We start from the raw sequence: 12,658 nt of genomic DNA on the forward strand, positions 1-12,658 counted from the left end.
ATACATATTCAATGGGAAAGGACAAAGGGGGGGCCTCTATCCCAGCTATGGAAGAAAAGTCTCTCCTTTAGGTCTGATCGATGAGTTTAGGTCAACTACCTACTCCAGGACAAATCGTTGCTCCAGGGAAACACTAGGCACCAATTTGCTTACCCTTAGACTCCTAGAATGACTTTTTAAAAGGAAGATACTGGGGCACCTGGGTGACTCAGTCAGTTAAGTGTCCGACTTCAGCTCAGGTCATGATCTCACAGTCCGCCAGTTCAAGCCCCACATCGGGCTCTGTGCTGACAGCTCAGAGCCTGGAACCTGCTTCAGATTCTGTGTCTCCCTCTCTCTGTTCCTTCCCCACTCACTCTCTCTCTCTCTCTCTCTCTCTCTCAAAAATAAATAAAGATTACACTGTCTCTCTCTCTCAAAAATAAAGATTAAAATAAATTAAAATAAATGAGTAAAAATGAAGACAGAATTTCCATGGTTGGCTAAGACTATTTAAAACCATTTTGGGGGAAATATGAATTACTAAAAGCTTACTGATGCTATCAACCATAAAACAAAAGAGGGGTAGAATGCATGCTGTGGAGTAAGTCATAATTATAGATATGGATTAGCATTCCTGCTCAAACAATGAAAACAATTGACTTCTTAAATTTAAAAACTACAACTTTTGTGATATAACGACTTTTAAAGGATTTGTACATTCACTGAGTGAGACTTGGTTACAAACAGATACTAATATTTCTCCAACAGAATCGTCCCTGGTGAAGAAATGGGACCTATTTCAGGTAGAGTGTAAGTTTTATGAAGTTAGGGACTAAGTCCATGTTCCTCAGTGCTCTATCGTAATGAACAGAAGGCCTGGCCCAGGCAAGGTGTTCAAAACAGCTTCTGATCACATAAATAAACATAAAATAACTTTCATTAAGTGCTGGACACTTGCACTAGAACACAACATCGCAGTGAGCATCGCAGTCCTGGGGACCAGATTAATTTAACTCTGAAAGGATCCAGAAGAAAGATTTCCTAGAACCAAACTGCCCCAACAAACAGAAACCATTTAGTAAGGTGCCGCTCTGCTCCAAGCTATGGATGGTCTGTAACCCCAGCACAGGCCCATGAGAACGTTGTAAAGAAATAGTATACTTCAGACTTAATTTTCTAAAAGGTAGAACTCAAGCAACTTCGAATGCATCCTCATAGGAAAGCTGAACATTTGAAACCTAAACCCTGCTTTCATCATGCAGCTGCGACTGTCATATTTGGTTCTGATGAAGTCTCCCATCAGAAGCCACCGTAGACATTCCCACAAGGACATCGTGCAATCCGACCAGCCAACCAAACAAAATGTGGTCTCCCGGATCTCCCTGTAGTTTGGTAATAAAGAAAAGGGAGATTAAGCCAAAAATGTCCCCCCCCCCCCCCCGAGCCATCGTGTCTCTGCAGACTTTCTGGATAAATGTGGCCCAGCTGTCTCACTGACCTCCCAGGACACTGGTACTTCCCGCTTCCAAATGCCATGAACCCGTCCAAGAAAGCATTCTTCTCTAAATTTGCCTTTTTCCAACGTTCCTGTGGGAAGAAATCATTTTTTTTTTCCAAATCAGTCTTATATAAATAAGCTTAACTTTATTTCTCTAGGCTAAAAATGACTTTGTACAGCTAATCCTTGCATATAAAGTTGCAGGGCTGTTGGCAATTTTTTTTCCAACCTGTTATTCATATCAGGCACAATTGTGTTTTTGGAATGTGAACTAATAAATAAAAAGGTTTAAAAAGAATTTTGTTAAGTGGTAAACGTAAATGATAATGTAAATCAACCACAGAACTGACCTCAGAAAAGGAAGACTATTTATAATAAGATCTCAGGCTCCATCACAAAATTGTCCTTGGTAATAAATCTAGTAAGTTACTGGCCGCCCTGCCTATTGGAAGGAGCTTGGGATGTGGAATGAATACATCTGGATGCCATTTTTTTTTTAATTTGTACCTAAAGACAGAGGATGGACTAAATGACCTCTTAAGATTCTGCTTAGCCTTGTAACCCCCCAATTTTAAGAAACAGCAGAGAACAGCTTTAATTTGTCTTGTTTCGTTTGTTTTTAGTCCTCCTTGGAAACTAACAACAGGAGCAATTGCCTGATGAATATAAAATAAGTCTTCTTTCAGAACCAGACATATTCACTTTAACATACTTTGCTGGTTTCAGATCATTTATTTTCAAGTTGGTGAAGCTTATTTCAAAAACCTTGCTATCTCATTTGTGTTATACCCATCCATATTACAAGTCTGATTTTTACTCTGTTGTCCACTTGGTTAGACCACAGAGAGAAATAGGTCTGCTAAATGACACAGTTGTAGTTAATCTATGAATTCATATTCCCACCATAAAGGAAATTAAAATCAAAGGGTAATGCATTTTGAAAGAGAGGACTTACAGGTTTGAACACTTCAGGTTCAGGAAAGTATTTTGGATTTCTATGCAGCCAAAATGGAGACAACATCAACAAGTCACCGGAAGGAACAGTGTAATTCTATAATAGAAAAATCAGTTTCAAGTTATTTTTGGAAATCTGCTTTAAAGAGAGTTTGGGTCATTAAAAATAATGCTCCAACTATATTGTAGAGAAGACATATACATTTTATAAATCAATGGCGAGAAAATCTAATTCTTTCCTGGAAGGATCGTTTCTGTTTTCCAACTTAAGCAATGACTACATTCTAATTCTGATGATTAGTTACATGTGCATACACATTTGGTTACATGGGGGAAATATATTAGATAAATGTGAAGATTTTAGATACTAGTATATGTCTGATGTAATGCAGCTTTGGACGTTTGATACTGGGGTTGGTAGCAAGTGCTTTTGATGGGAACCACAGTGAATCCCCAGGTCGCGGAATAGAAAAATCTAACTCTGAGACAGGACAGTGGCCATAACAGCACTGAGGGTGGGAACAGTGGGTGTCTCCTATCCCCGGGGACATTGATGACAGTGTCAGGGCAGAGGCAGTGGAGTCTCTCTCTCTCTCTCTCTCTCACTCACTCTCTCTCTCTTTTTCCTCTCCAGAAACAGCTATTAGGGCAGAAATAATATGAAGAATATGAAGACAACTGGTTAGGAAGACACGGGACACTGAGTGCTGTGTGTTTCTTGATTGGTTTGGTGTTTGGGAACACTGTGGCTGTGGGACTGAGGTTAAGCAGTGCGTTTCTGAATTATCCTTCCCTATGTTATCATAGGTTTTCTAATATATAAACTATACTAAGAACTAAAAACCATGTCATAAAATCACCCTGACTTCATCACATTCAGGAACCATAGGACAAAGGGCTCTCCCATGGTGTGTAACCAGTAGATAGCTATCAACTTTCCTAAGGCACATTCTGTTAGTAACTCCCATCACCAATCATTGGAAGTCATATCTATTTAACCCTGCGTAAGTTTGAAATGTCCTCAAGATATTCACAAAAACACTTATCTTCTGCTTCTAGAATATGAGCACGTTACAATTACAAATATGTCTTTTTATAGTAGCAGGGAGTGGCATATGGGAATGGGCCATCATTTTTTAACCAGAGAGAAACCCTGTTAGCTCCACTGGGGACTGAATATTGCTTAAGGTTTGGCCACTGCAGTACTAAGTGCTGAGAGAGCTCCCAAACAAGGAAGAGAGAGGGGATTTCACTGGTGTCCTCTTACCATTTTTAAAGTAGAAAAAGACTTAGGAGATCTCAAGCCTATCTGTTCCTTCTACCTCTGGCGGAACTGAGGTTAGAGTGGTCATGCCTGACCTCGAGATCAGCTGCAGAGGGCCTTGATGCGTGTTTGGGGGCAGGACCAGGGACAGCCCTGGGACAGGGCTCCAGGCGGGTCAACTGGTGCCCTTCCCCTCCTTACCGCATACACCTCTTTAGCGGCTGGCTGTTGACCCATGACTGTGACTTGGAGACTGACTGCCAGAGCCTACAACACGGGCTAGTAGAAGCCTTCAAATGGAATCTCAGTCACAGAATTAACGTTAGCAACAGGGAGGAGACCAGAAAGAAGTTCCTGTCACAGCAGCAAATGCCAGGCTGATGAATGGCATAAAGGAATGTGAGAGCCGGTTGAACCTCTGAGCAAAGGAACCTCTGAGCAAAAGGACATCATCGTCCCATCTAACAGTCGCTGTCATCGTCTACACGGCACATGAAGGGAAAGACCAAAAGGGAGACGAAACAGTCCTAGGACCAGAACACAGATCGCCATCAAAAACACAGCTTCTCTGTGTTGTAAAACTGTGTCTCTCAGGTAGGCAGCATTGAGCCTGGCCGGCCCCCTTCATAGGGATACTGTGAGGCCCAGTGAGCTTAATTTGCTAGCATGGAGATGGGGTTTTCTTAAAGAGGGAAGAGAAGGCAGCACTCTTTGTTGTAGCTCAAGAAGGATACTGAGAGCAAAGTGGTTGCAAAGAATGTAGAATTTTGAAGAGAAAGCAGCAGTCCTATAGAAAGGCGAAACATCCACAGGAGGGGATTTGAGGCACATACTTTCCTAGCTCTTAACCAGGAACGTGATTACGTTGCAAAAAAAAAAAAAAAAAAAGGCTAAAAATCAAAAAGTACACTCTTTTGCATGATAAAAAATGTTCTCTATCCAAATTTTGGAAAATTCAGAAAAATAGAAAAAGCGAGAAAACAACCAGAAAGCTGACAACAAAAAAACACCCATCAACCGGCTAGACTTCCCTCCAGTATTTTTACCGAACAGTTTAGTGTTGTTGTTGTTGTTGTTGTTAAACATAGTCTTTATCCTGATGAATAGTTAATTTTGGAAACTTACGTTGTTCACCTAATATTATAGCATAAGTATTTTTTCTTTATAGTGTGGACTCATTGTGAACAGTTTTGTCTCCAATGTCTCTTTCATCTTTCATTGGGCAGATTAATCATAAATAATTTAATCATTCCCTGGGTTTTCTTTCTATAATAAATAATGCCATCAAAAGCATCTTCTTCCATGAAGCATTTTTTCACATAAAATCTTTTAACATAGATGTTCAGAAAATATAGGGCATGGACATTTTTAAAGGCTGTTAATACATTTTGCTCAACTGTTCCCTCAAATCTGGTAGCTAAATAGGTTTCTACCTATAATATTTTAGTGTCAATTTCACTGCCCTCTTCTCTGCTAATCTGACATTTAATAGGTTATTTTTGGTTACTGTATAAATCTTTATGTCTTTGTTGAGCATTTTTCCATGTTAAGTTATTTTCTTCTATGAACTTTTGTGTTCATGTTCTGTCCTCATTAATTTATGCAATATTAGTGCTTTATTTATTGATATGTGAGTTCTTTAAATATTAACATTATTTACCCCTGTTATACTTACATTAACATTTGTTCTTAATTTTTGGTTTACATTTAATTTGGATTATACTTAAAAAAATACATGTTAAATTTTGATGTGATACATTTAAATCTGTTCATCTTTGTGGTTTCATTGATGAATCCGAAGATTTGGCAGCCCTTTTTTCTCTAAAATAGTGGTTCTCAAGGGTGGCCTAGAACCTTCTGGGAGTTCTTAAGACCTTTCCAGAGGCTGTGCTAGGTCAAAAATCATACCTGGGTACAAGATTCAAAGTATAGGACAAACCAGTGGATTTTGACATAACTGAATACAATAAATTCATTGATATTTCAGATTATAACAAACTTTTAGGAAACTCCCACTGTTGCATTTCAATGAGGTATTAGAAAGCAGACATATCTGAAAAAGTTATTGAAATATTGATTCCTTTTCCAGTAACATGTCTGTGTGAGGCTGAATTTTCTTCATTTCCATCAATGGAAAGAATATATCACAACAGATTGATTCCAGACACATTTATGGGAACCCAGATGTCCTCTATTAGCAAGGCATTAGACAGATTTGCAAAATCTTAAAATAATGCTATTCTCCCACATTTTTTATGTTTTGGAAAATATAGTTATGTTTCATAAAACCATGCTATTATTTTAACATGTAGTAGGTTTCTTATTATTTTTAAATTAATTAGCAAATAAATATTATACCAATTTCTCAGTTTTAGTTTCTAATACAGCAAATATTTTTTAAATTTTTTTAATGTTCATTTTTGAGAGACAGAGATAAAGCACAAGTGGGAGAGGGGCAGAGAGACAGGGAGACACAGAATCCAAAGCAGGCTCCAGGCTCTAAGCTGTCAGTGCAGAGCGTGATGTGGAGCTCGAACTCACAAACCGTGAGATCATGACCTGAGCCGAAGTCGGACGCTTAACCAACTGAGCCACCGAGATGCCCCTCTAATACATTAAATATTGATAGATATGACTAAGATAGGTAAAAATCTTTGGGGTCTCTAATAATGCTAAGAGGATAGGGGCACCTGGGTGGCTCAGTGGGTTGAGCGTCCAACTTCAGCTCAGGTCATGATCTCACGGTTTGTGGGTTCCAGCCCCATGTCAGGTCTGTGGTGACAGCTCAGAGCCTGGAGGCTGCTTTGGATTCTGTGTCTCCCTCTCTCTCTGCCCTTCCCCTGCTGGTCTCTCTGTCTCTCAAAAATAAATAAACATAAAAAAAAAAAAAAAAAAACAACCAATAATGCTAAGAGTATAAAGGGATCCTGAGAACAAAAAGTTTGAGAACTACTCTAAAAGTTAAAAAATACCCACTTTCTGGCCAGTCATCCCAAACCATATGTTAATCTCTTCCCTCTTCATTGATTTATGATTCACTTATTCTATATTACACTCTTGGATACAAAGGGACTTGTTTCTATGTTACCTATCCAGCCTGTTATATTGATAGTGAACATTAAGTCTGACACCACTACCATACCATTTTAACCGTTGTGGTTTTATAATATGTTTCAATACCTCGAGAAGATAATTAGTATTCTTTAATCATTCATATTTTCTAACACTTCCTTGTTTATTCTTTCCTGGGTATTCTTGAAGATTACCTGCGTACCAAAAGTATGAAACCTTAAAAACAGAGTACAGGTAGAAGTTTAAGAGTTTTGTAAAGATGATATAAGAAAGAAAAAGAAGGAAAAAAAAGAAAAGAAGGAATAAATCAAAGAAAGCAGATGGCTTATGCCCATCTTAATTTGTTCCAAAAATATAGGAAGGAATCAGTACAGGGACATAAATAAAGGAGACCATGTTCAGACTGCATTAGGAAAGAGCAATAGGAGAGCACTTCAAGCATTCACAGCAAGAAATGTGACCAGTTGCCACACAGGGAAGAAAACACGAACTCCCACCACTACTTGATATGGATGATCCCATTCAAAGCATTTTTCATAATCCAAATTTCTGGGAACACATCGATATATTCAATAAAGACATTCCACCTGTTTTACAAAACATATGAAGCCTAGAAGGACCAAGTTGTATGAATTCATACCAAGGAAATAATTACTACTGTAAACCAGGATTTGGCCATATGGATGCCCATCTTTGCCCTGTTCGTAACAGTAAATACCCAGAAGCCATACGCATTCAGGCATAGACAGCTGATTTAGAAATCTATGTTATATCCACATATTAGATCATCATGCTGCAATTCAAAGCTGTGTAGATGTCCTCTACTGATACAGAAAACTTTTGTAACTATTACTAACATAAAAGCTGATTATGAGAAAATTAGCATAGCATGGTCCTAATTGAATTTTTAAAAATGCACAGACTACAGGAAAAAAAAATCTGAAATTATCAGAATACCAAAATGTTCAAGTGGTTATCAGACTTGTGAAATTTTAAGCAATCTTTATTCTCTTTTTTTAGTGTTTTTTATAGTTTCCTTTTTATTATTTTTTCGTTTATTTTTTAATGTTTATTTCTTTTTGAGAGAGAGAGAGAGAGACAGAGCGTGAGCAGGGGAGGGGCAGAGAGAGACGGAGTAACAGAATCTGAAGCAGGCTCCAGGCTCTGAGCTGTCAGCACAGAGCCCGACGTGGGGCTCAAACTCACAAACTGCGAGATCATGACCTGAGCCGAAGTCGGATGCTTAACCTACTGAGCCACCCAGGTGCCTCATTATGGTTTCCTTTTTAAAACTAATTACCAAGATTTGTTTATGAAATAAGAAGAAAAAGCTGTTCAAGTTGTCATTTTCAAAATTAAAGCCTCAACTTTGCAGGGAGAAGTTCACAGTGATTAGTTTATGCCTCCTAAAAGGGGAAAGGTTGTATACATTTAATTTATAAAAGAAATAGTAAGTACAGAAACAAAGGTCATATTTGTACCTTTTACAAATATTAAAAATATATTGTAGGGGCGCCTGGGTGGCTCAGTCAGCTAAACATCTGACTTCAGCTCAGGTCATGATCTCACAGTTCGTGAGTTCGAGCCCTGCATCGGGCTCTGTGCTGACAGCTCAGAGCCTGGAGCCTGCTTCAGATTCTGTGTCTCCCTTTCTTCTGCACCTCCCCTACTTGCATGGTTTCTCTCTCTCTCTCTCTCAAAAATAAGTAAACATTTAAAAATTTGAAAAAAAAAAGTTAAAACTATATTGTGAAAAATAAGGAAAAGGAGTTCTAGAACATTCTTGGAAGATAGCAGCCTAAGCACATGTCTCTGGGTTGCGTGATCAGTAAAAGAGACACCAGCAGGGCTTGGAATGAGCCTGGATCCACTGGCCCCTAGGAAGAAAGTGTGAGTTTGAGGAAGTGGAGATAAGAGATTATGATTTTTTTTTCTACAACTTCTCAAATTGTTTCAGATATCTATCACTTTTAATTAAAATTTTTTATTGAGAATCTATAATGTTGGAATTATAAAAACAGTTCAGTTTTGTAAGAGGATTGTATGCAGTGAATCATAAATGTGTTTATTCCCTTGGACCAATAATCCACTATTAAAGTATAACTCAAGAATAATCATTAAAAAAATGTACTATGGGGGCGCCTGGGTGGCTCAGTTGGTTAAGCGTCCAACTTCGGCTCAGGTCATGAGCTCACGGGTGGTGGGTTCGAGCCCTGCGTCAGGCTCTGTGCTGACAGCTCGGAGCCCGGAGCCTGCTTCGGATTCTGTGTTTCCCTCTCTCTCTGCCCCTTCCTCACTCATGCTCTGTCTCTCTCTGTCTCAAAAATAAATAAAATATTTTTAAAAAATGTACTATGCACAAAGATGCAAATAGTCTCCACATTAAAGTAACCACAAAGGAAACCAACCTAAATTCTCAAGAGTCAGGAAATAATGAAATACTTAAGCTATGAATTCAGTGGACTATTACAAGGCTATTGAGATAAATACGCAAGCGCTGGATGCATGAAAAGTGTAATAATGTTAAAAAGTGTCTAAATGGCAGATTTACACTATAATGAAACATAGGTTTCTGTATTGGTGCCATACAAGGAGCATGTGAGATAGTTGTATGGCTAACGGGTCATGGGGAGTTGTATATACTTGAGTATATACGTGTTGCATATGTTTGAACTTAGGTGTTTTTCTAGGTAAAGTTCTTGAACGAGCAAAATTGCTTTTGAAAAAATATGAGGTGTTAATGGCCACAACAAATTTATAACCTCCCTTAGTTAAGCACGACCCTGGTAAGAACATGTGGTTAAAAGCTCTTCCAAGAGCCACTTGCTTAAGGATAGAGGAGGTTTTCAGGTTGGTGAATGGAGCAGTAGAATATAGTGACTGTGTTAGTGCCAATATTGCAGCCTGACCCGCAATTAAGTCAGTTGCATGACGAAAAACAAATACATTTGTAACAACACCTTATGGTAAAACAAAAATACAAGGAAGGAAGAAATAGACTGAGTCATCTTCAAGGGTCCCCAAATGAGAAGCAAACCGAAATAAGCAAAAAACTAACATTTGTCCAGTGGAAAGCTTCCGCTCAAAGGGAAAAAAATAGGGCACAGAAGACAGATTTCAGGTGGTGGTACAGTAAAAAACAAAGGAAAAATAAGAGGATAATTAGTGTGGCAAGAGAATAGTAAGGACAAATAGTATCTATTTGAAAAAAGAAGGGTTGAGGTATAAGTATAATCAAGTTAAAAAAAAAAGTAAATGAACAGCATGATGGGGGACGAGGGATGGGGAAATGGGTGATGGGCACTGAGGAAGGCACCTGTTGGGATGAGCACTGGGTGTTGTATGTAAGTGATGAATCACGGAATCTACCCCCAAAACCAAGAACACACTATATACACTGTATGTTAGCTAACTTGACAGTGAATTATATATATTTAAAAAAAAAAAAGAATGCTGAAGGTCAGGATAGCAGAAGCTAAAAAGAATACAATTTCAAAAGTGCACCATGTTGATTGGAAACTGGCATGTACCTAAAGGTCTTTGGTTTGGGTCTGTCTGCCAGAAAACGTATTTATGTAATAGTTTAAACTTTTTCATTATAAAATTATCATGTGATGACCTCACATACTGAGCTAATGAAATAGCACAAGCTGGGTGTTAAGTTTGAGAAGGAGGGTATAGAGCAGTCATATATGAGGCAGGCAGAACAATGGTCAAGGAAGTCTGAGACAGAACGTGTTGAAGTCACATAACCACACTGAAAGTTACAGAGAAGATAGTACAAAAGTAACCGGAAGAATATATCTTATTCTTCCATTATAGATAGATATATAGATATGAAGATTCTTGTGGTTTTTTCTCCCTGTTTTAGTGAAGGGCATAGTTAGTAAAGAACTATGGGAACTAAAGAACTAAATGGGAACTTAAAAGGAGAGAGGTTCCAGGGTAAAAGGCCTGAAAAATGAGATCAGAAAGAGGAAATGCGAGAAAAAGAAAGAATTAAGGAAGAAGAAGAAAGAGAGAGAGAAAGGAGAGAGAATGGGAGAGGAAAGAAGTAAAGAAAGGAATCTGGGTGCTTATGAAAAGAGGGCAGGACAAGCATAAAACATCTTTTAAGACATTATCATGATATAGAAACCAGACAAAACAGTATGAAAGAAAGAAAGAAAGAAAGAAAGAAAGAAAGAAAGAAAGAAAGGTAGGTAAGAAAGCAGAAAACAAAACTACAGATCACTATCTCTTAGGAACTTCCAGGCAAAAAATCCTCAACAAAATATCAGTGAAACAAATTTAACAATGTATAAAAAGAATTAGACAACATGATCAAATGACATTTATTCCAGAATGTCATGCCTAGCATGACATGTCTTTCATGTCTATGAAAGGCTGGTTCAACATTCAAAAATCCATAAATGTAATCCATCACAGCAATAGGTTAAAGAAGAAAAAGCATATGATTATATCTACTGATGCAGGAAAAGCACTGGACAAACTCCAACACCCATTCATGATTAAAATTCTCAGTAAATTAGAAATAGAAGGAAATTTCCTCAACTTGATAAGAAGCATCTACCAAAAACACACCAAAAACCGAGCTTAATGGTGGAAGATTTTCCCCTTAATACTTTCCCCTTAAGGCAAGAATATCTGTTGTCGCTACTGTTATTCAACACAGTGCTGGAAGTCAGAGCCAGGGCAATAAGGCAAGAAAAAGAAATAAAAGAAATAAAATACCTACATAAAAATTCCCAAGGAATCTATAAAAACACTTGTAGGACCAAAAAGCACATTGAGTTTTGCAAAGTTGTAAGTACAAGGTGAACACACAAAAATCAACTGCGTTTCTACAAACAAGTAATGTACAATTGAGAACCAAAATTTTTTTAAATGCCACTTACAAAAGCTCCAAAATAACTGAAATATGTAGGTATAAATCTCACAAAGCATGTATGGCACCTGTATACTTAAAATAACAATCAAGATACCTACTGGCAGACAAATAACTTCTGTATTTCAGCTAATTATCTGTTAGCCAGAATATAAATAAGGTTTAACAAAAGTTCAATATAAACTATAGTACTATTCAGAGTAATAAACACATTCCTCTACTCAATTGCACCAAGTTGTTTGATTATATCTCCTCAAAGCATATCTTTTTATACTGATATTTTAAAGTAACTAATAGATTATTTAAAAGCATAAACTGTTAAAATCCCACTAAAACTAAATGCTGTAATGTATGTAAGACCAGGTAAATAAACTAGGTCTCCTTTGGGTGTAGCTGCAACTTTTATAAAATTTTGATTTTTTTTTGTCTCTTTTGTCTTTCACTACTAAAAACTGTATCAAACTGTATTATTAAAAAGCTAACAAGAGTTGAGAGCTGAGTAAATGTGATCTATCTGGATAATGCAGGCCCTAAGTCAAGTCATTCTGAAAAAAAAATATTTTGTTCTGCCTGACTGATTTGCCAAATACGGAATTAAAAGTCAGCCACACGAACATAGCTGCCATGGAGCACTTGCAAATTTTCTCCTACTTTGCTCATAGGAAGGACCTCTCTCCCTCACTCAGCTGCTGGCTGCTAATATCAGTTGCTATCATCCACAGCTTTCCCGCTGTTTCCCTGGCTGTTGTCTGTAGTCTGAAACTACCTTCCAGTTACCCAAAGGAACTTTCCTCATACCCTCAATTCCTGAACCCATTGCTCAAGGTTACTTGCCCATTGGTTCAGCAGACTATCTAATCCACCTGCTTGACCTAAATAGGATCATATTAATTCTGATGTGGGATCACATAGCCAAAATGATCATCGAAGAGTTACGTTTTAGCTAAAATAGCTGCCAACAGACAAATATTCACATTAATAAAAATGTTACGGCACAACT

The 12,658-nt window shown here is 37.8% G+C and overlaps 1 protein-coding gene across 2 annotated transcripts in view; it reads right to left on the reverse strand.

Annotated features, from left to right (window-relative positions):
• LOC125938524 (24-hydroxycholesterol 7-alpha-hydroxylase) overlaps positions 1 to 12,658 on the reverse strand; it is a 94,303-nt gene that overhangs the window by 21,514 nt on the left and 60,131 nt on the right. For both annotated transcript variants that reach the window (XM_049653748.1, XM_049653749.1), the window contains 2 exons: positions 2,436 to 2,531; positions 1,481 to 1,569 (listed from right to left, as the gene is read on the reverse strand). In XM_049653748.1, coding sequence (XP_049509705.1) covers positions 1,481 to 1,569; positions 2,436 to 2,531 — 185 coding nt within the window. The remainder of the gene's footprint in view (positions 1 to 1,480; positions 1,570 to 2,435; positions 2,532 to 12,658) is intronic.

Source organism: Panthera uncia (genome assembly GCF_023721935.1).
Source record: "Panthera uncia isolate 11264 chromosome B2 unlocalized genomic scaffold, Puncia_PCG_1.0 HiC_scaffold_24, whole genome shotgun sequence".
Lineage (NCBI taxonomy): Eukaryota > Metazoa > Chordata > Mammalia > Carnivora > Felidae > Panthera > Panthera uncia.